The following is a 23,731-nucleotide window of genomic DNA, read 5'->3' on the forward strand; positions in this document are numbered from 1 at the left end:
ATGGACCAACACCTTCCATCTTATGGCACTACCACCCCCTAGGATTTTGTCATAATCTGCGTACAGGAGACACACTCACATCTTAAGAGCCTTGACCCAGAAGCGGTATGCTTCACGTTCACATTTCATTGATTTCAACTTGGTTACATGGCAGGTTGTGGCCTACAGAAAAGTTCCCAACTAGCAGGCCATGAGAGGGCTGAGATCCAGTGCACCTTCCGTTTTCTAAGCCTTACAACCTGCAGAAAGGAACTCCTTTTTTCTAACTGTACTGGCTGGCTCTATCTACCCTGGCCAGGGTGCGGGGCTTGGGAGTGGAGATGGGGGAGAGAGGCATGGAAGAGGGTAAGAGGAGTGACAGGGATGAAGGAAAGCAAGAAATGCCTTGGAGGGGAGTGGAACCTGAGCCCAGGTGGCACTTGGTGGCCCTGTAGTTTCAGAGAGTGAGTGCCAACCTGAGCCGGTTCCCCCTGCCCCACTGGGTTAGGAGCTGCAGTGCTGACTTCTCACCGAGTGAGCCCTGTGCAGCTCTTCCCCAGCAGATGGCAGAGTTGACACCCTTCCCCACCTGGGCCTGAGCCCATACCTAGAGTCACCCAGTCTGTCAGGGAAGATGAGGATGGCAGGGCTAAGTAGAGGCCATGCACCCTGATCCCAACCTCAGAGAAAGCTGTTGGGGTGATGGTGCCTTGGCTGGAGCAGACCACCCACCTGGCCCAGCGCTGAACTGAGAACCTGAGGGACACATCCTCTCCCTCCTCCCTCCCTGCTAACATAGCCTGGCAGATGAATCCCAGAGGCTTGGCTCAGCCCCTGACCCCCTGTACCCCAGGAGCCAGGCTCTGGGAGTCAGAGAAGCTGGCATCCAGCCCTGGCTCCACGGCACTGTCCACCTCCTGCCCCAACCAGCACGGCCTGCTGGGACCTCCCTGCCTAGCCCAGCTGCTGCATGGCCATGGGCGCCACTCTGCCTCACCTGTGTTTTAGTTGACAGGAGTGTTTGTCACCCTTGTTTTTACACCTGTCGCCATCCCACCTGCCACATGTAAACACTACCAGCATCAACACGGTAACGCCAGTTCCCCTGGGTGGGCACCAGCCCAGCCCTCTGGGAGCTGAGGAGAGCAGGTGATAGCAGCTGGAGAGGTCCCAGGGCCAGCCTTCCCTGACCCTGCCCTCGGGGAGACAGGGCTGCCAGGCTCTGGGCCAGCTCTGCCCCTGGCTTACTGATGGCCCCACCTCCTACTCCTGGGCCTCCATTTCCTCTCAGAAGACGAGGCCACTAAATCACAGGGAAGCAGGGCTACACGGGGCTGGCGATGTGGGCTCCGGAGTCAGGCGGCTGGCATTCAATCCCAGCTCTACCACCTACTGGCTGAGGGACCGTCGGCAAGTCTCATAACCCATCTGATCTTCGGTTTGTCTGAGTATAAAATGGGGGAAATGATAATAGTTGTGAACATCAAATGGAGTAAGGCTCCTGGTAGGTGCTCACTAGACACTGGCTGCTGTCATGATCTCTTGGGGTCCCTCCTTGACACCAGGCCCCTGAGTGCATGTGTGGTTGTGTGTCTGTCTACCTGAGCCCCAAGGCTCGCAGCAAACACTGAAGCGGCCACAGCCTGGGCTTGCTGTATCCCTCTGGACTGGTTGGCTCAGCCAGCCCTGACCCCTGAACCCAGAGGGCCCTCCTCAACCCCAACTCTGACAACCTTCCTGCCACCACTGACTTTCTGCAAAGACTCATAATTCTGGATTTCCTTCCTGAGGTGGTGGCTGTAGCCGAAAGCCTCACTCTCACCCATGAGAAGGTCTCCTGAGAATGAGCCACACCTCCACAGGTGGAGGCCTCGCCATCCAGCCCTGGGATATGCTGCATGGGATGGTCTGCCCAGGGCCTTCCAAGTGGGACACATGCCACTGCTCTGTGAGATGAGATGGCTCAGTGGGACAAGGCTCACACATTTAATAGCATGGGCTCACCGAGTCGGAAAGTGGTTCCTTCTTCTCTCTCAGCTTGTCTGAGAACCTCAAAAAAGAAAGTCTCAGACTGGTGCTTGGACCCTCGTAACACCTCTGAACCTATCTCCTAGGTCAACAGAGAGCAAGGCGTCAAGCCCAGAGCCTTCAACAGGCAAGGGATCCAGAGAATTTAGAATCCTATTCTGCTCTCATTGTAGTTATTCTTATGGGTATTTTCTATTTAAAATACTTTATACACGTTCTTCACTTATCATAGGGATATGATGTTTATAGGGTAAAAAGATGTGTCAAGGAAAAACAGTAAGTATTGCCCATTAGCTAATGCAGGACTTCGGCAGAACTTATGAAGATATTAGAGTATGATGTTTGGGAAAGAATGCTCTTGTCCAGCAGCTCTTAAACATTTTGGTTTATACTCCTAAAAATTATCAAGGACCCCAGTAAGCATTTTGTTTATGTAGGTTATATCTATCAATTTTTATTATATTAAAAATTAAAATTAAGAAAAATTTAAAATATATATTTATTTGAAAATAACTATAATAAGTCCATTACACATTAATATAAACAAAATTTTTATGGAAAAGTACTGTATTTTTCAAAAATATTTTAGTAAGGAGAATGTCATCGTTTTACGTTTTTGCAAATCTCTTTCATGTCTGGCCTGATAGAAAATGGCTCGGTTCTCACACGTGTCTCTGCTGTCTCCCTGTTGTGATGTGTTGTTTTGGTTGAAGAAAAATTTGGCCCCACACGAACAGGGAAGGAGTATTTTACTAGCCTTTTCAGATAATTATTCTTTGAAACTCCCAGAACTTGGCAAATGGTAGTTTCTTAAAGGAGAGTTGCAATGTGGAATCTGAAAGTGTTACCAATGACCCTTCTTTTATTACTTTTTTTGAGACAGGATCTGTCTCGCCCAGGCTGGAGTGCAGTGGCACGATGACAGCTCACTCCAGCCTCAACCTCTGGGCTCAAGCAATCCTCCCACTTCAGCTTCCCCAGTAGCTGGGACTACAGGTACACACCACTCCCAGGTGGCCACCACGCCTGGCTAATTTTTTCTAATTTTTTGTAGAGGTGGGGTCTCACTGTGTTGCCTATGCTGGTCAATGACCATTTCCTGTTCTGTCACGTTAAAATTCACTGGCTTGCCTTGCACTTTGAGTGGATGGATCTCTTACCATGAATGATTTTTAACACCATTTTGGTCATTTGGAAAATATTGGTTCATGAGTTACACAGATCTGAATGTTGACACATTTCAGCGCATTACACCAAAAACTCACATTTGTTAATATCGACACTGATCTTTGAGAAAAGCTTTAGGTATTGGGAAGTTATCAAGTTTACAGTGGTAAACACGAGTCTTCCACAATTCTGGGTTTTCACTTGAAAGCCAGAATTTTATAATTTTGGTAACAAATACGTCAGTGATTTTCTTTGAAATCGTGGCTCACTGGTTCATTTTTGGGAGAACTTCTGCCAGAGACCCCAGTCTGAAATCCCATTGCTGGCCTCTCAGGCTTTTCAAGGAAAAGCAGTGTCCCATAAAGGAAGGGGCAAGTCCAGCTTGCAACTCAACCTTTCCCCAGTACAGCCACCACCCTTACATTTGCAGCATGGGTTTTGTGCCTACTTCCCATGTCATCGTCACACAGAATTCTAAGACATGTACCCAAGAGTGGAATTTTTTTTTAAGTCGTAATTTTTACTCCTTCACCAACGACGTTCTTCAGTCCAGCCAGCATTTGCTTTCTTGGGCATGCATGGTCGTAGGGAGTGCAATGGCAGCTCTGCAGTCCAGCGCCGAGTCCAGTGCCGGCGCCTGGCTTCTGGCTAAGGGGACCATGGCTGTATCTGCTGCTGCTACTTTTGCACCATCCGTGCAAATGTTAACGCTGTTAGGAAGGCAAGTGACATCTTAGTTTTGTTATGAAAATAGTTTGGGGCTGGGCGTGGTGGCTCAAGCCTGTAATCCCAGCACTTTGGGAGGCCGAGACGGGCGGATCACGAAGTCAGGAGATCGAGACCATCCTGGCTAACACAGTGAAACCCTGTCTCTACTAAAAAATACAAAAAATTAGCCGGGCGAGGTGGCAGGCGCCTGTAGTCCCAGCTACTCAGGAGGCTGAGGCAGGAGAATGGCGTAAAGCCGGGAGGCGGAGTTTGCAGTGAGCTGAGATCTGGCCACTTTCCTCCAGCCTGGGTGACAGAGCGAGACTCCGTCTCAAAAAAAAAAAAGAAAATAGTTTTGATTTCATGGACCCCCCTGAAAGGATCTCAGAGACCCCTCGGGGTCCACTGGCCACCTGTTGAGAACCGCTGATCTAGCCAATCCCTTCCTTATGCACTGGGGACACTAAGACCCCAAGAGGAGAAAAGACTTGCTCAGAGTCCCAAAGCCAGTCAGAGGCAGAGACCTGAAGCCCAAAGCTCTGAGATCCTGGAAGCAACATGATCTGCACCTTTTCTAACAAAACAGTATCTGGCCACTCCGATGAACGGCACAGGAGCCAGTGTCCCTGGGGAAGGGACAAGGAGGCAAGAGGGATGAACCAGCCTGGGGAGAGGCACCAGTTGGCCAACCCTGTCAACTTCAGGACTTGCCCATTCCCACCCTGCACCTTGTGTGTAGTGCTGCAGCCTCCATCTTTTCTCTTCCATGGCTGTGTTGCTAATGTCTCACAGCCGAGGCGGCTGTAATTAAACTATTCACCATCGTCACTTCGTGTTCTGAAGAGATGAGGTTGGCCATTATCATTTTTCTTCCCTTTGAATGAGCTCTGTGTGGGTAATTTCATTCTGCCCTCGTTCATTTCTTAGAAATTTTGTCTATCCAATTTAGTTCTTTTTTCCTATCTTAGAACATTGGGCTTAGGGGAAAGGAGGTGGAGGGTGAGGGCATCATAGATTTGGAAATTTCTGTCCCATTCACCTTAAAGCTTGTTTGGGACAGGATAGTGCCTGCTTGGTGGTGCGGCTATCCAGAGAGCCCCCATCCAGGAGAGATACCCAGGAGGTGTAGAATGGGGGTCTGGACCCGCCAAGGGGAGAAGGGCACCAAGAGAAACAGGCACCACTTAAGGCTGTCCCAGAAGGGCAGTGGTTGAAGCTTTGGACAGACGGCGTCCCCACCCCATTCCTGGTGGTCAGAAGCCTTGCTGACATGAAAGCACCCCTGCCCCTGGGGGTCCAGGACAGGCTTCTGTTGCTGATGAAAGTGAGCAGGGGCCAGGCACGGTGGTTCACACCTGTAATCTCAGCACTTTGGGAGGCCGAGGCAGACAGATCACGAGGTCAGGAGTTCGAGACCAGCCTGGCCAACATGGAGAAACCCCATCTCTACTAAAAATACAAAAATTAGCCGAGCATTGGTGGCAGGCACCTGTAATCCCAGCTACTCGGGAGGCTGAGGCAGGAGAATTGCTTGAACCTGGGAGGCGGAGGTTGCAGTGGGCCAAAGATCGCACCACTGCACTCCAGCCTGGACAACAGAGTGAGACTCTGACTCAGAAAAAAAAAAAAAAAACATGAGCAGGGCCTCCATCCTGCGTTTCCTCTCCCCGCCGTGCCCTGCCAGGCCTCCACTAGCTCCTCTAGGGCCCCCATGCCCACTCTACACAGATGCTGGCAGGACTGACAACCCCCCTGCTCCTGCAGGAAGAGGCCAGAAGCCCAGGCCACACAGAAAACGTGAATGTCCCAGGCCCCAACACATGAAAGGCCTGGCATTTCCTCTGCCAGGCTCTATGAGGAAGTGTTTTCCCCCACCAGGGCTGCCCCAGGATGGACACTGGCTGGCCCACCAGGGGCAGGGCACCCCCTCATAGGCATGACCAGCAACCCGGCCAAGAGGCTGTCTGTGCTCGAGCCCCTGAGCCATCTGCGTGCCCACAGGGTGGCTGTCCTAAGTTTAACGTTCTAGGGCTGCATGACCCCACTGCTGTCCTCAGGCCCTGCTGATGGCTGCCAGGGCCATCTGGTGCCTCCAGGACCCACTGTGTTGCCTGAGTCTCACCTCACCTCTCTTTAATTCCCTCATCACCTCTCGAGGAGCCCCCAGGAAGACCCATGTCTCCCAGACACAGCCCGTCATGCCACCATCCACAAAGCTGTTCCTCCTGAGGCCCAGCCCCTGCCTCCTTGGGGTGGCCTCCCTCCTCCCCAGCTGGCGCTGATGGGTCTGATGTCCCTACTAGACTGCAGGCATGGGCACGGCAGGGTCCAGGCCTGGCAGTTCTGTTGCCAGCACTCAGCCCTGGGCTTCACACGGAGATGTCCTCCGGTCTGTGGAGAAGGAAGATTCCTAGGTCTATGGCTCCTGCTTAACTGGGCCCAGGGCCAGGGATGGGAAACTGCACCAGATGCTGATAAGTGGTTTCTGGGTGAAAACTTTCAGGTGTGCGGGAACCAGTGACAGGGCCTCAGAGGACTTGGGCCACAGTTGTCTTCCCACCCCCTGGCCCCTGGTTCTGGAAGGAACATAGTAAGCAGCTTCTGTCTAGGAAAAACCTGCTTCTCAGTCATTGGAAGATCCCTGAGTTCTGAGGCTGAAAAGGAAAGAAAGTGAGGATCAAAAAACCCAAGCCTTCTTTACCTCCACAGGAGGCAGCCTGGGTCCAGGCAGGGAAGGTTCTCAGAAGGGCTTAGCACAAATCCTGGGGAACCCAGAAGGTTTGAACTGCTTTCTCAACGCAGGTGGAGACTTCAGGAAAGCCTTCCTTAACACAGCCACGGACCCCCTGACACCGAGGGGACCATGGGACAGAGGCAGGGAAAGCCACAGCAGCTGCTTTCCCTCCACCCCGTTGTGTTCAAGGCACCAACTACTGGGCTGGGGAGATTCCCTTTATGTTGAATGTGAAAGTCCTTAAGGCCCAGACCCCACTGAGTGTCTGCCACCTAGCAGGTGTAAATGGATACATAGTAGATGGGTGAATGGATGAGTGGATCAAGGAGAGAATGACTGGGTGGGAGGCGAGTTGGATCAAACAGGAGTGGATGAGTAACTAAGGGATAGATAGATGCCAGGGAAGAGTGGAGGGGATGGTGGTGGATTGGGAGGGATGTGAGTGGATGGATGAACTAGGGTGGCTGATGGGTAGATGATGTATGGATGGGTAGGTGCACAAGGTTTGATAGGTGGGTATCCTGGGTAGGTGGTGCAGGATGTGTGGCTGGCTGGCGGGAGACGGGGTGATGGATGGATTTGAAAGAAGAGAGTGGGAGGATCATCATCCTAACTGTAAAAGGAAAGCAAGATTAGAGATGGTACTGAATCCTTGGTTCTGCTGCAGGATCTTTTTGGGGAACCAGGAAGGTTCCCTTCCCTAAAGCAATGGGGGGTCCATGAGGTCCCCTTCCTCCTCGAGAGACCCTGTGAGCTGACGACGTTCTGTAGGTCCAGGCCTTGCTCGGACTCCTAAGCCCAAGCAAGGAAAGAGCCACAGCCGCCAAATGCCTGCATCACCCCAGTTGTTGCCACTACCAAAGACTCGTCACAAATGTCTAACGTGCCCCTGGGGTGGCGATTTGGTACCACTTCCACTGAGAGTCACAGGCAGAGAGGCATCTGCCAGCCCAGGGCCAGGAGAGCAGACCCCCGCCCCGGAAGAGAGTCTCCCCACTGTTCTGAGACCCAGCTGCAGAGAGGGAGGGGCAGGGGGCTCTCTCCTGTGCGGGAGAGAACGGAGAGAATGTGATGGTATTTCCTCAGATGTGCAGGCCTGGGTGGGATCGCTAGTTACTAAGTACCCAGAATTCTCTGCCAGCTGGAATTGTAGTGCCCAGGCTGGGCCCCCAGTGGCTGGGGTCTCTCTGCCCCTTCCCATTGAAGAGCAAGTCGGCAGCCCAAAGAAGGCAGCGATGGCCGCCAGGCCCGGTCCTGCAATACCTGGTCTCTGGCTCGGCGGGTCTAGCTCACCGCTCCCTCTCCCATTGGCCTGTGCACTCCTGCCCCCTGGTGGGTACAGGGACAACTACAGTACATGGGGCAGGGTGGGGCCACATGGAGGCTTTTCCGTGCAACTGGAGGACTGGGTTTGTGTGTGTGTGTGTGTGCACGCGCGTGCATGTCTGCAGACTCACACTTCACTTGGCCTAAAAGATTAGAGATGAAGGAAAGCTCTGAGTGATCCAAAGCAGCTCCTCAAATGGAAGGGGTTATTATAATAATTACTATGATTATTGTTATCAAGATTATCATGCTTGCCTAGAAAGTCTTGTACAAAGCAGGCTTATTTTGTGTCAGCTTGTTGTTTGTGTCTGAGGCATTTCATCTTTGCTTATAATAACTAACATTTGCGGGCTTCTTTCATGTTGCAAAGCTGTGTCACATCCTCAGCCCGTTTTATCTGCACAAACAGCCCTGTGCAGTGGGAAGTAGTGAGAGAACAGAGGCTCAGAGGTTAAGTGTTCTGTCCAAGGTCACAGGGCTAAAAAGATGCAGAAGCCAGGATTTGAACTTGGGTCACACAATTAAAATCCCTGTTCATTCCCCCATCATATCCTTGGTTCATTCCCCACCTCATCCCTTGAGAGAGAAGAGGCCTTTTATTAGGCTTTAGCTCCAAGCCTCTTTGCCACTGATATTTGCTGAAAAGCTTACATTGCCATGAAGAGAAGGGAAGGGTTTTGAAGACTCAAGTGTTAGAAGTGCAGTTTGCCATCCCGGTTTCACACAAAGAATATACCTGGGCTTTTCCAAGTCACTGCAGTATCTGACGTGTGAGTGGAGAATGTGGTCTTCTATCCTTGTCGCTAAGGTTCTCTTGGTCACCATCACCACCCCTGGGGTGTGGCACAGGACAGACAGGCATCTGCTACATCTCTGAGAAGCAGGGAAGGAGGTGCTATGGCAAGAGAAGCTGGTGCAGGGGGACTGTCTATGTCCTGGTGGGTAGGAGCTGGGTGCACAGGGGTCAGGGCCCTGACTGGGCTCTGGGAGCCTACACCCCTCCTCGGAGCATGGGTTCTATCTCCGGGGACCAGCTGGCTGACTGGAGAGAGATTTCGGGAAGCAGCACCCCTCCCTGCTGGGCACCATGGGCTGTTATACTGATTGTCACCGGGATACAGCTTCCCCAGCACACTTGTGACCAGCCGCCAGCAGCACATGTCCTCGTGGCAGGACACAGGGCCTGTGTGCCAGGATAAGGGACCCCCTGTGTACTGCCAGTTCCGGAGCGTCACTACCCCACCACCTCCTGGGCATCCTGCTCCCCAGCAGCAGCCCAAAGCAACCCACTTCTGGGGGACACCTGTACCAAGTTGCCCACCCCCTCTCAATGCTGGAATGTTCCCTGGGCCCTGTCTCCACAGGCCTCTTCCTCTCCCTGCCCACCCCTTTCTCCAGCTGCTCACAGGTGTAGTGCAAAGTTTACATAGGGGGTTCTCCAGAGCCTCGAGGTTCCCCCAGAATGCCTCACCTCCACCATGGCAGCTTCGAGCCATTTATTTGTCAGCATTAAGAATGAGATATCATTTAACCGGAAAGATTGTACTGGTTACTATGAAAAAATATGTTCTTGCTGTCTTTAAATCATGGATGTGGAAAAGTCCTGTAGGTGGCCTTGAGAAATGACAACCTGCCCTGGCCTCCTGATCCTAAACCCCTAAGAATGGCATCTCGCTTACTGTTAACACTCAAATGCGCAGCCCCAGCCATGCCCTGAAGAAGAGTCCCATCCTCCTCCCATGTCCCCGATCATCATGAGGGTGGGCAGGTTGCTCTTATCTCTATGTGGCAGCCCTGGGCAGCCCATGGGGTGGAGCCATGTATACTCATCCACTGGGTGGGCACCAGCGCAGCCCACCCCTCAGGGCCATCCCTGTGCTCACTTCCCTCCGATTGTTCACACAACAGCCTTGCAAAGAAAATGATGGTGCTGTCATCCCCATTTTGCAGGTGAGAACACTGAGCCTCAGAAAGGTGACACCCCTTGCTCAAGCTGGAAGCTAAAGCTGGAGCTCAGGTCTGGGTAGCTCCTGAATTTGCAGTCTGAAGCCCCCAGAAGGCTGCGTGGAGCAAGACTAAAAGTCCAAGGAGGGAGTGAGCAGAGGAGGTTCCTCGAAGGGTGTGGGGTGGCAGGAGAGTCAGATGTTGGATTCCATGGTGGATTCCAGCAGGCGCGGAATGATGAGGTGGGGGCATTCTGGGCCCTTAATGACTGCAAAACCCATCCCACCTGCACCTGCACATCTGAGGAAACGCAGTCAGGTTTTTCCTCACACACAACAGAGAGCCCCTCCCCTCGTCTCTGTAGCTGGGCCTCAGACCCATGGGGACAGTGGTGGGAAGAGGGGCCCACTCCTTCATGCCTCAGGCAGACACGCATAGCCATGAACTCCTTACAGGACTGCCTGCTACTGAATCCCCCAGACTGCCTTTAGTGTGCAGCACGTGGCCAGTGCTCACAACACAGCTAGTGCCTTGCCAGTCCCATGGGAGAGAGAGGGGCCGCCCACACAGGAAACAGCACACGGCATGTGGGCACTGTGCATGGGGTGTGGCCGGATAGTAAGAGAGGATCGGATTCAGATGCCGGGAAAGCCAGTGGTGCTGCGGGAATGGGAGGGTCTTCCTGCAGGAGGTAGGCCCCACATTAGCCTTGGCAGATTAGGGAGCGCAATAGGACTATGTGGGGTACAAGTGCAAAAATAAACCGAACAAACAAACGACATATCCTCCACTGGATTTTTCAAAGCAGGGGATTGATCGACTCAAGTAACTAGAAAGCCCAGAGGTCTCTGTGGCTGCAGGCACAGCTGGATCCAGGCATTGACATGTTATCATGACTCAGGTGCCTCCCTCTCAGCTCTGCTTTCCTCAGTGATGGCTGCACACTCAGAGGGGCCCTCCCTTTGAGAGCCTCCCTTTCCTACTAGCTGCTGCAAGTGTCCTGGGGCTGGCTGGTACTGGAGACTGATTGTTAGTCTAATTTGACAAATAGGGATTCTTTGCCTAAGCCAGACTGTTCACAGGCCAGTGAGATGGGTTGTCCAAGCCTAGAGCATGTGTCCACCCCTAGAATCAGGGGAGATCCAGCTCAACGCAAACCGCTCAGACTGGGTTGGAGAAGGGTGCTTCCCTTCTGGGAACTAGGGCTCTTCTGCCAGAAAACAAGAGAAAAAAGCCACAGAGGCGGAGAGGGCTGGGCAGAGAGGAGCGGGCAGGCCTTCACTGCCACCTGGAAGCGGTCATTGCCGTCTCTCCTGCAGCACTGCCTGGGCGGGAGCACACAGTGAGTTTTCTAAAGAAGTCAGCTCTAGCAGTCTGCCCTGTGTAAACGCTCACAGGCCGGACCTGGTATCTTCATCCATTCAGGCTACTATAGCAGAATACCATATGCTGGGTGGCTTATAAATAACAGAAATTTATTTCTCACAATTCTGGAAGCTGGGAAGTTCAGGATGAAGGTGCTGGCAGATCAGTGTCAGGTGGGGGCTACTTTCTCGTGGACGGCCCCTTCTTGCTGTGTCCTCACGCGGTGGAAGGGGTGTGGGTCTCTGGGGCCTCTTTTATAAGGGCACTGACCCCCTTCGTGAGAGCTCCACCTTTAAGACCTAATCACCTCCCAACAACCCCATCTCCAAATGCCAGCATCTTGGGGGTTAGGATTTCGGCATAAGAATCTTAGGGGGACGTAAACAACCAGACTGCAGCACCTGGTGAGTCTGCCCAGAGGACATGCGTGTGTTTTGTCATGTGTCATATGGCCTGGGCACCCAGGCATGCTCTAACCAGCAAGAAACAGCAGTGTGGTGGGGCCGTAGCAGAGAGAACGGTGCTAGAAAATACCCCACACACACCCCCCATAGGCCCAGGAGGAGCCTTGGATAGGAAATTCAGGCTCAGTGTGAGCCCCGTCCCCCAGACCCCTGAAAGCAGGCAGACAAAGGAGCAGGGCCTCCCCTGGCTCTAGTAATTGCTTGTGAAGCCCGCCACCCTCCTTTGTGCTGGCAAAGCCCCTCCTTCCCCTCAGGCCTGGCCCTTCCGTCTTATGCATCTCCCTCCCCTCTGCTTGGGGGCTAGGTTAGGTGCCAGTTAGTTCTCAGCTCGGGCCTCAGGCGGCCAGGTCTTGTCTGAGATGTCAAGTCCAGAGCTGCTGGCTGTGGCACACAGAGGACGCTGACTTTGAGTCCAGGCTCTCCTTACTGACGGTGTGATCTTTAGCAAGCTGCCTCACCTAAGCAGGATACCCACCTGCCATAATCACTAAATGAGATACAAACTGACAAGAGCTGGAGGATAGATAGGACTGAGTGAGAAACTGGGGCCAAGCCTCATATTAAAATGCCAAGGATCCATACATCCTGCAAACGTGGCTAAGCACCAGCTCTCTACCAGGCGCTGTGTGAGGCCCAGGTACCGCGAGAAGTCAGGAAACGGTCCCTGCCATGAGTACCAGGCACATACAGCACCAGCTGTACCGCGGTGTGTGCTGTGCGCTGTGGGAGCAGGGAGGTGGGCTTCCCTGAGGAGGTGACATTGGAGATAGGGTGGGACGGAGACCAGAGTGATCTGGGCAGATGGAGCACCTTAAGGTAGGATTGCCAGCTTATTTGGGGAACAGGAGTAAGGCTGTGTGACTGGAGCCCCATGAGAGGGGGAAAGTGGGAGGATGTCAGGACAGAGAGGCAGGCAGGGGCTTCGTAGGCCCCAAGGAGTCTGGAATGCAGGAATGATGGGCAGCTGTTGAGAGGAAGAGCTATACCCATTAGGATTAAGTTTAACTGAATACCAGAGACTCTGGAAATTATGCCTTAAATAAGACAGAAGTTGAATTTAAGTATTAAGAAAATACACACTGAAGATAGTGTGAGGATGACTTCAAGATAGTGTGGAGTCTGGCCCCTGACCTAGGCTGCTTTTGGGTCACTATTCCACTATCCCTAGGGTGTTGACCTTGTCTTCATGATCCCATTTATCTGCTAGAGCTCCAGCCATCACATCCAAGTTCCAAGCATTAGGAAAGAGGGAATGAGAGAAAAAGGGTGCTCCTTACCTTTAAAACAACCTTCCCTGAGGCCTTACTTCACTTCAGCTTACCTGTCATTGTGCAGAATTTGTCACATGGTCACAACTAGCTGTAAGCAAAAAAAAAAAAAAATTCAGCCTTCTCGTTGGATATCAGTGTGCCCAACTAAAAATTTCTGGATTCTTTTCGTAAAGGAGAAGGGGAGAATTGACATTAAGAGGAAACAAATGGTCTCCTGCTGTGTGAGGAACAGGCTGAAGAGGAGAAGGACCAAGGCGGGGAGGCCTTGGGAGGGAACCATGGAGGCCTGGACTCAGAAGTAGAGGAGGAGATGGGGAGGAGCAGACAGCTGAAAGCAGATTTGAAAGAGGAACCGCAGGGCACTGGGCATAGGAAGGTGCAGTGAAATCAAGCAGGTCTCCCGGTCTTTGAGTTTGAGGGGTTGAGCCAATGTGGAAGACAGGAGAGAGCAGGAGGGGCGGGGGCCCAGGGGGTGTTGCTGCCAGCACAGGACCCCTCCCAGCCCGCAACGGGAAGGCCTAGACCCCTGGGCTGTCTGCTGGAGAATCCCAGGAAATCATCTATCCCAGATGTCCCTAAGCTGTAGAATGCATCCCACTGCAGTGGGACCCATTAAATTCCAGGCCACACATGGAAGCTCAAACGTGGGAGCACAGTAGTTTTGTGGCCTCGGTTTGTAAATTGTACCCTCTTGAGTGTCCTCCTGCAAAGCCTGTTGTGGCTCCAGGGCCCCTACATTAGCGTGTGATCCTCAGGTCCAGGGAAGGTCTTGCCTCATAGGTGTCCCCTACCCTGCTCTCGGGTCCTGACTTGTTCTGACTCAGCTGCTCCACAGATCTGCAGAAACCATGAAGGTGGGGCCCAAAGAAGGAAGTTTGGAAAACTCTTGCCAGGTCCACCACCCGCATTCCTCAGATGGGAAAGTACCCCGAGATTGCCCGAGGTCAGCCAGGCGCGAGGAGCAGGATCGCTGCAGGTCCCTGACTCATAGTCCTTGCACTGTTTTTAGCCCCAGGTGGAGGCGCCGCCCCTGCTCACCCACCTGTTGCTGCCCTGAGTCATCCCTGCCTGCCTGGGGCACCCAAAGCCCAGGCCCCAGGGCTGGCTTTCCAGGTCACTGCTGCCAGGGGGGCTCGGACAACCTTCATGCCCGGTGAGGGCGAAGTCAGACCCCAAGGACTGGGGTGTTGGGGATACTGACCCTTGGGAGCTGGGTCAGGTCAGCATGGGGACTTGATCTTCCAGCCTCTGCACCATTGTAGCTTCCTTCCTAGGACAGGCAATGGGAGGGGGCACAGCTGCCAGAACTTTCTCACCGCCCTTCTGCAGTGGACAGGCTCTGACATGTAAATGGCACCTTAGCTGGACAGCTCAATTCTGGATGAGCTTTGGCCTCACACTTCTTTTGTATAGACCTTTTGTTGGCCACAAAACTTCCAGATGCTGACCTCATTTTCTTTGTGTCTCTCCCATCCCCAAGGATGCCTGCAGACTTTCAGTACCTCCCACTCCCTTCTAGAGCCACGTGCCATGGGCTGGGCAATCAGTCTCTCTCCTCTGGCCTAATCAGAGGGTTGGGAGTTGAAGGGGTTTGCGGCAGAATAACTGTCTAATAATAATACTGCATGCAGCCGGGCGCTGTGGTGCATGCCTGTAATCCTAACACTTTGGGAGGCCAAGGTGGGTGGATCACCTGAGGTCGGGAGTTCGAGACCAGCCTGACCAACATGAAGAAACCCCGTCTCTACTAAAAATACAAAATTAGCTGGGCATGGTGGCACATGCCTGTAATCCCAGTTACTTGGGAGGCTAAGCCAGGAGAATCTCTTGAACCCCGGAGGCAGAGGTTGCAGTGAGCCGAGATCATGCCACTGCACTCCAGCCTGGGCAACAAGAGCAAAACTCTGTCTCAAATTAATAGTAATAATGTACACATGAATAAAATATCCCAATTCTGGAGAGCCCGTGAAATCGGGGAGATGGTAGGCCTGGTGTATGCCACTCCCAGACCCCAGTGGGGTCTCGGTCTCTCTACTTGGCTCCAGGACTCATGCAGGCTGAAAGCAGGGGTAAGGCAGCTGGAGGAGGGCCCCCAGCTCCCTGCCTCCACCTCCTCCAGTGCTGAGCATCTTGTCTCGGGCCTGGTAGTAGTCAGGGTCTCTGTGAGTGTGAGTGGCAGAAACTAATGGGACGGGGCTCACAGGCCAGGTCACATGAAGGGTAAGGGGATCCAGCCTTGGGGACCTAAATACCATGACACTTCTCTGCTTCTTTCTGGTAGCTTTATTCTGAGAGGCTTCTCCATGGGTTGGGGGACATTGGTCTCAGTGATACTAGTGGCTTTGGGGCCACATCCTCCTAAGCTTCCCCCTTTGAAAAATCCCAGGGAAAGACTACAGGTGGCCCAGCATGGTCACATGCCCACCAGCCACCTCCTCCACTCATTGACCCTCTTCCTTGCCTTGGCATCTAACACCTGGTTCCCAGGGCCTGGCATGGACTGGAAGCTGGCCTGGGCTCCACAGGACTCAGGGTCCAGCACACTCCTGGCCCAGCCCTGTGCTCCCAGCCATGCCTCTCCCTGTTGCTGGGACATCTCGCAGTGCCACTCAGCTGGTGCACACCCTGAAGCATGGTGCCCCGGGCAGGCAGTGGTCACTAGGCAGGGATGTTCTCAGGGCCTGCAAGGATTCAGCCAGGGACAGAGGGCCACTCGGGTGGTGGTCAGCTTGCACTTTGGTTAGGAGAGTGGTCTGAGCAAAGTCCTGTCAGCCACAGAGACATGTGAAGAGCAAGAAGACAGGGTATGTCTGGTGCCGGGGCTGAGACAGGGGTTTGCTGTCCTCAAGACAGCGTCTAAAGGTTTAGGTTCCTCTAGAAGCTTCCCTGAGACAAGGATTTGGGTGAGACAAGGAGTTTATTTGAGAGGTCATTTCAGGAAGCACCGAGGCAGTGGGGAAGCCACACAGGAAGGGAGGGAAGCCAGGAAGGGGAACTGACGGGTGGCCTGCCACGTTGGCAGCTGGGGCTCCATCCTGTGGGATCCTGTCTGACTGTGTAGCTTGTCTCAGAATTGCCTCCCTGGGAGGGCAAGGAAGCCGGGGTATTTGCCCATTCCTGTCTGTCCTGGGCACCGACTCCCAAACTGTGCAGCCAGCTATACACCCGAGGCAGTGAGCTCCATGGGCAGAGGCAGGAGGGTGGCCCGGGCAGCACCTGCTCTGCTCTCACCTCCTCCGAGTTGGACACTAAAGGCTGTGGCTGCCTCAGATGGAGCGCAGATCTTCCTGGGCAAGGCCAGTTCAACTGTGGTCTAGACCCCTCTACCAGGCACTGTCGGCCATCCAGGGTGCTCTCGGCACAGGGGGGTCTGATCACAGAGGGTGGGCCTGGAGTCCGAAGGCACCTCATCTTGAGTCCCAGCCCTGCCACTCACCATCGGGTTGTGAAGTGAGTGTCTTCCTCTCTGTGGCCCTCAATTTCCCCACTGTGAAGTGGGGATGGTAATACTGTATTAGCTGTGCCACAGCAATGCCGTCTAACAAGCCTCTCCTAAACCCAGCCACTTAGTTCTGCTGCAGATCAGAGACCCAGGGCAGGCTCCACTCTGTCCCGTATCCCACCCCCAGGACACCAGCTCCCCAGGTCCGCTTCCCAGGATGAATGACAGAGCCTCATGGCGATGGCAGGGCCCATGAGGACCAGCAGGAAAATGGCCTCTCAAGGAGCTGGCACAGTGCCACTCCTGCACCATTCTGTGGACCGTGGCGAGTCCTGTGCCATACTCAACATCAAGCAGACAGGAAATGTACAGTGCCTTTAGCAGGAGGAGCTGAAGAGGCACAGGACAACGGGTGTGGGCAGAGGAGGGGTGAAAGGCCCAATGACACAGCTCCTGCCACTCGCTCTTGAGGTGGGGGAGGTTCTGAGGACGGAGTGTGTCCACCAAATCCTTTGTACACTAAGTACTACTCCCGTGTGCAAGGTGGCAGTGACAGTGCCGTCCTGGGATGTCTCCAGGAGCCTTCTTGTCTTCAAAGACCACCACACGCCTGGTTGTGATGTTACATGCATGTGATTGTAGTCTTTGAAAACAGGTGACCCTACTTTGATATTCAGGATGAGGGGAAGGGGAAGAATCCTGTTAATTATGCAGTACTTTTTCTGTAATTTCAAGAAGGCTCAGCCTACACTTGTGCACCTTAAGCAAATTCAGTTACACCCACTCAGACAAGGAGGAAGGGAGGAGGCAGAGGAGGAGAGCGCTCCAAGCTCATTACCTGTCCTTTCCCATTCCCATGTTTCACCTGACCTAGGGGCTTCCCCTGCCCCCAGAGAAAGGTAGGCCCCAGATCACAAACAAATCAAGAAAAATTAATAAAATGGCCTTTGACTTTGAGCAATCCAAGGACCAAAGTTCTTGAGATTTAATGTTGGCATGAGATATTTTTGCCATCTGCACTCACTTGGCAACCAGCCCCTCCCCTCCCCCAGTCCTGAGGCACAGCCCCCCCTGTGGCCCATCCCTCAGCTAACCAGAATTCTCCACCGAAACACCTGCTCCTCCACATAGCCCAGTTCTAAGGACTCCATTCCAGCCTGCGTAAGAAGTGTAGAAAATTACAACTCAGCAAAGAACATTGATTTTTTTTTCTCCCCCAAACAAAATAACTGTGTTTTCAGGATGAAAGCAGAGCTGCTGGTTGAGTTGGAGGGTGGAGAACAGAGCCCAGCCCACTCTCCCTTCCTGCCCCAGAAAACTCTGGGGCCCCATGGGCTGTGGCTTGGAGCTCTTGCTTTAGGATGTCCATGTGGTAGAAGGCCCCACAGGCCCCATGAACCCCGACTGTGCATGCTCAGGTCGTGGCCCTGCCCAGAGCAGGCTGTGAGCTGAGCCGTGGTCCTGCCACCCTGGCTGGGCCCTCATCACAGTCCCAGCCAGGGGAGAGCCCTTGGCTGGCAGGGGTCTTCTGTCCCCACCGAAGTCTCAAAGCCCACCATCCACCTCTCCTTACAGGCTGACGCCAAGATGGTGTGCGACGTGGTGAGTCGGATGGAAGACACCGAGCCCTTCTCTGCAGAGCTGCTTTCTGCCATGATGCGGCTCTGGGGCGACTCAGGAATCCAAGAGTGCTTCAACCGGTCCCGGGAGTATCAGCTCAACGACTCTGCCAAATAGTGAGTGTCCCGGCGGGCGCACAGTCTGGAGCCGGGCAGTGATGCGGGAGTGGAAGGGGACTGGCGATGGGGATTGGCAGAGCAAGGATTCTCGTCTGAGGTCATGCCTGCCGGGAGATGTTCTACTACAGGTGGGGGGTGTCAGGAAGGAATGAGAAGGGGCCTCTCTTCCTGCCCCCCACAGGAGAAGGAAGAGGCCAGAGAAGGCAGAGGACACAAGAGACAACCACACAGTGGAAATTCCCAGAGGGCGGGACCTTGTCACTGGCCTGTCCCAAGGAGTGCCTGGCATTGCAAAAAGACGGCTTTCAAGTGTAGCAGCTTTGGTTTTTCATGGGGAGCCCCTGACCCCATAAATACAAACCAAACCAACAGCCATACAGGGAGAAAATAAATGGTGCCATTTTGTTTTATTTTAGAGAAAATAATAAGTTTTCCATTCCCTTATCTTCAAAATTAAAAATAAGGGCCAGGCGCGGTGGCTCAAGCCTGTAATCCCAGCACTTTGGGAGGCCAAGACGGGTGGATCACGAGGTCAGGAGATAGAAACCATCCTGGCTAACACGGTGAAACCCTGTCTCTACTAAAAATACAAAAAACTAGCCGGGCGAGGTGGCAGGCGCCTGTAGTCCCAGCTACTCGGGAGGCTGAGGCAGGAGAATGGCGTAAACCCGGGAGGCAGAGCTTGCAGTGAGCTGAGATCTGGCCACTTCACTCCAGCCTGGGCGACAGAGTGAGACTCCGTCTCAGATAAATAAATAAATAAATAAATAAATAAATAAATAAATAAGGAATATGTAGGTCTAATTAATATAATAAATGTATACTTTAATACTCTGTTATAACTAAATAAGGGAGATGACAGGAGGGCAGGAGGATGGAAGGAGGAAAGGAAGGGGACAGAGGGAGAAAGAAGAGGAGAGAAGAGAAGATGGAGAAGTGGGAAATGGTAAAAGCCGGAGCTGGTTAGAAGGTGCTCCCGGCTCTTCCCATGACCGCAGGTCACAGGTCCATTGGCTGCAGCTTTATCACTCTAGGCATCTCCAAGGAAATCCTCACTGCTTCCGTGCCCTTGGCCCTAGATTGGAGGCTCCAGAGCCCGGGGATGGTCAGTGTCGGTCAGGGACATGTCTTCTGTCATGGAGACACTGGGATTGCCCCCTTGGCTTTTGGGAAACACACCCCACTTTTGCAATTGCAATCTGGTACCCATACATTCAGTGGGGACTTTCTGCAAGGAGCCTCTGCACTTTACCCCACTGGCTGGGAAGACTCTGACATGATCCAGTCCAGCCATTTTCACCAGGTCTTCTCAGCTGGGGCCAATTTGCCTCCAGGGGACATTCAGCAACATCTGGGGACATTTTTGATGGCTGCAGCTAGAGTGGTTCTCCCGGCAGCTAAAGTGGTGCTCCCGGCAGCTAGAGTGGTGCTCCCAGCATCTAGCAGGTAGAGGCCAGAGATGCAGTTAAACATCCCGCAGTGTGCAGGATGGCCCCCACAACAAAGAGTTGCATGGCCCCAGACATCCATAGTGCCAAGATTAAGAAACCCGGATCTACGCAGTGCCAACAGACAATGGCTGAGGCCAATGTTCACTCCTGGACATTTCCACAGGCCACATGGCAGCCAACAGACTAGGGGCTTGAGCAAGGCCAGGAGCAGCTTCCCATTTCTGCACACCTAGATTGACCACAGGGCAAATGCCAAAGTCCTGTGAGTTCCAGGTGATGACTACTTAGGTCCCTGGGCCTGATGAGCTCCCAGGGACACCCTGGGGGTCAGGGCAGTGAGCCCAGAAGCTCAGTGTCCACCATTCCGTATGCTCAAATCACAGACCAGAGCCAGGCAGGAGAGAGTGACTTTCAGCTGCCCTCCTCCCTTCTCCCACTCCTTGTCCCTGCCCTGCCTCCTCCCCAAGAGTCAGCAAGACCCTCAGGGGCCTTTAGGGCCAGCTGGCCCAAATCTGCCTTCTAGTGGCTCACCAAATCCTGCTCTCCACTTACATTTTTACCCATTTCACTAATTATAACATGAATCCATTACAAAAAAAAAAAAAAATTTAAACAAATGCAGAGGCATATAAAATGAGAAGCAATCTTCTTCCTACTCCCCTCACCAGCCCTGCCCCTCCCACTTTTACCCACTTCCATTTATTTGTCCCAGTGGCATCCAGAAAAACTTGATCCTCCGACTCAAAATAGTATTTACGGCCACCCACTCTGGAATCAAGGGAGCTCAGCTCACCTTCCTTCCTTCCACCGCTCTCCACCTTCACCTCCGGCTTTTTGCTAGTTACAGGATTATTTTTAGTTCTTCCGGTGCTTACCTTTATAACTTTAAATAAGAAACTTGAGTCAGTATTTGTCAACTCCCTACCAAGTAAGCTGAGGAAATTCTCCTCCCTGCAGCCTCGTCTCTGCCTTCTTTCAAATTTTCCACTTCCCAGGTTGATGATGTTACTATTCTCTTCTGTCACCATGGCTGGGCCTTCTGTGTCTCCTCTCTGGGAGAGGGCGGGAAAGGCAGGGGACACACAGGTGCTCAGGGCCGGAAGGGCCTGGCACGTTTCCTGTCTTAGCAGTTAGACCTCAGCTTCTGACAAAGTCTTGGGCCCAGTATAGAAAGCAGATCAGAGTAGGTTTGTTGTGCTGGAAAGGAGAGGGAGGCCTCACAGGGCTGCCACAGCACGTGCTTCCGGAGGGTGCCACTGACACCCTAATGCCCCAACCACCAAAGCACCTCTCTGCCCAGCCCTTCACAGGGGAGGGACCAGGGCACAGGCTCCTGACCAGGCTCTTCGTGCCCCCCGGCCTCTCTGAGCAGGGCTGACTCTCCCCTCTGGATAACCACCTAGAGGCGGGTCCCAGAAACCCTGAGCACATCCATCCAGGGGCTGTGAAAGGTACTCTGGGGCCTGGTTGGCGCTGGGTTTCCTCAAATCCAGTTCCCTACTGCGTTGTCCATGCTGGCATCCGAAGTTTCTTCTCCTCGCCTTCTCTCTTGACCCTACTCCTATCGGGCTCTTGCTCCTCCGCCTGCTGAGATGGCTCATAGCCCAGTCCTATCCTGGGGGCTGCTCCATCAGCCTCCTCCCACTCAGGGCTCAGGGTTCAGTCCCCCAGTACCTGGGACCTCCTTTCACTCCCAGCACCCTCCTCCTCTCGGGCTGCCCTTTCCAGACTCCCTCAATGCCTCCTGCCCACCCACCCAGGCAGTTGGTGACAGGGGAGGTCTGCTGGGGGCTGCTGTATCCTGTCCCCAAGCTCCATCCTAGAAGCACCTCCTGTCGAGGACTGGTGCCTGGTGACCTTCTCCTGTCTCGTTTTAAACACCTTGTACACTTGGACAACTCTCGAATTCATATCGCCAGCCCAGCCCTCCCTCCTGACTTCTGCCTGCTCAGTGTCTGTTTGAACATCAAATGAATCTCAAGTTAACATGAGCCCGTGGGACCCCTGGCTCCCATCCTCCCCATAGAACCTGCTCTGTGTGCTCCTCCCTCCCTGTACATGTGTCTCATTCCACCACTTGGAGATCTCTCTACCTCTGCTCATCCTCCTGTATCCCACACCCAGGCCACCAGCAGATGCAGCTCCTCTGGCAGGTACATCAGATGCTGACCACTCACACCCTCCACAACCACCCCCACTGTGCCAGTGCCATCTGGTGATGACAGCAGCTCTGCAGGCCCCACCCGCTGACCTGCTGTCTTGACAGCAGCAGGGCTGTTGTCAACATGCTTCTGGCCAGAACCCTCGAGGGGCTCCCGTCTCACTCAGAGTAAAAGCCCAAGCTCTGACAATGACCTCAAGGGCCTGCTTGCCCCAGCCGGACTCTGGCCACCCTCACCTCCACCACCTTTCCCAGCCTCACCCACCACCTGGCCCCTCCACGCATGCTTCCTGCCGCCCCACCTGCCAGTTTTTCCACCGGGCCACTCGAAGCCCACTTGCTCCCTCATTCCCCTCAGTCTCCCCTGTCCAGACGCCTTCCCCAACTACCCTACATCAAATAGCAGCCCCCAGCAGGCCTCCCCCATCACTAATAGCCTGATTCGTTCTCTGACACTACCTCCCGATGTACTGTATCTCTGACTCTCCTGTTTATCACCTCACACACGTGTGTACACTCCCCCGGAACGCAGGCCCTGGGAAGGTGGGGCTGTGTTGACTGCCCCATCCCCAGCTCCCGGAACAGTGGGTAGGTGGGATGGGCAGCAGGTGCGCAGTCAGCCTTCCCGACTGGGTTGCTAAGCAGTTCTCCCACACCTCACCCCACCCTCCACAGCCGTCTCCTTGCATGAGGCTCGGCCAGCACAGAGAGGCCATAGGGCCAGGTTGCCCGTCTAAAGATGGTTTGCCCTGGCTGGGAAAGGAAGAGCTGGACCAGACACTTCCAGGCTGGTGTCCAGCTGCAGATGCGGGGGACGCCCTCACAGCTTGGAAGCAGAGGTCATGGGCGCCAGGGCAGGGCAGGCACAGAGGCTTGGGAGGGGCTCCTTCTGGCTGAGACCAGAGCCTGCCCAGATACCACTGGCTGGCGAGGAGGCTGTGGGGCTGGGGGCACGTACAGGTTTGCTCTGCAGCCTTGGCTCCCTCACCCCCATCCCCACATCGTGCCCTTCCATGGAGGGCAGTCAGGCTCAGGAGAGAAGACCGGGAGTCCTGTTTAAATTTTTTTTTCTGGATTTTTTAAATGCTAATAGAGTCCAATTTAAGAGCATAGGGTCTGGAGCCAGTCAGAACTGGACTGGAATCCCAGCCAAGTTCATTTTTATTTTTTTTTTCTTTTTTCTTTTTTTTCCGAGACAGAGTCTTGCTCTGTCACCCAGACTGGAATGCAGTGGCACGATCTCAGCTCACTGCACCCTCCGCCTCCTGGGTTGAAGCGATTCTCCTGCCTCAGCCTCCTGAGTAGCTAGGATTACAGGCGCCCAGCTAATTTTTGTATTTTTAGTAGAAACGGGGTTTCACCATGTTGGCCAGGATGGTCTCGAAATCCTGACCTCATGATCCACCCACCTCGGCCTCCCAAAGTGCTGGGATTACAGGCGTGAGCCACCACGCCCAGCTGCCAAGTTCATTTTCTCTCAATGTGACTTCAAGCTTACCTCCCTGAGCCTTGGAATCCACCCTTTTGTTTTCTTTTCTTAGCGGCATTCTCACAAGGATTGTCACTGGGTTCTATCAGTGAACACCCTAGCTGGTGACGGCATCTGCCCTTCCCAGCCCTGTGGACATTCATGAGCTGGTCAGCATGCCCATCTCTCATGCAGTGGTGACTGCAGGTCCAGCCAGCAAGCTGGCCCCTAGCAGGTCCTGGAGCAGATGCTCCACATCGTCCTGTGGTTCAGACACTCGGGGCTCCTCCCTGTGGGCTGCTTGTGGTTCACCCTGGCAGCTGGGATGGGTGGCCTGGCAGGCTCCATGGATCACTGAGTCTTCCTTCAGGCCTGGCCCAGCTCCCTACTTCCTGGTTTCCCAGATCCTACCTGGCTTTAGATTCAAACTTCACCCATAATGAACCCCAAAGCTCTTGCAGGCAGCATCCTCTCAGTGCTTGGC

The 23,731-nt window shown here is 53.7% G+C and overlaps 1 protein-coding gene across 2 annotated transcripts in view; it reads left to right on the forward strand.

Moving 5' to 3' along the window:
• GNAO1 (G protein subunit alpha o1) overlaps positions 1-23,731 on the forward strand; it is a 167,034-nt gene that overhangs the window by 119,942 nt on the left and 23,361 nt on the right. For both annotated transcript variants that reach the window (XM_005591961.3, XM_005591962.4), the window contains exon 4: positions 18,004-18,164. In XM_005591961.3, coding sequence (XP_005592018.1) covers positions 18,004-18,164 — 161 coding nt within the window. The remainder of the gene's footprint in view (positions 1-18,003; positions 18,165-23,731) is intronic.

The sequence above is a fragment of the Macaca fascicularis genome, chromosome 20 (genome assembly GCF_037993035.2).
Source record: "Macaca fascicularis isolate 582-1 chromosome 20, T2T-MFA8v1.1".
Classification (NCBI taxonomy): Eukaryota; Metazoa; Chordata; class Mammalia; order Primates; family Cercopithecidae; genus Macaca; species Macaca fascicularis.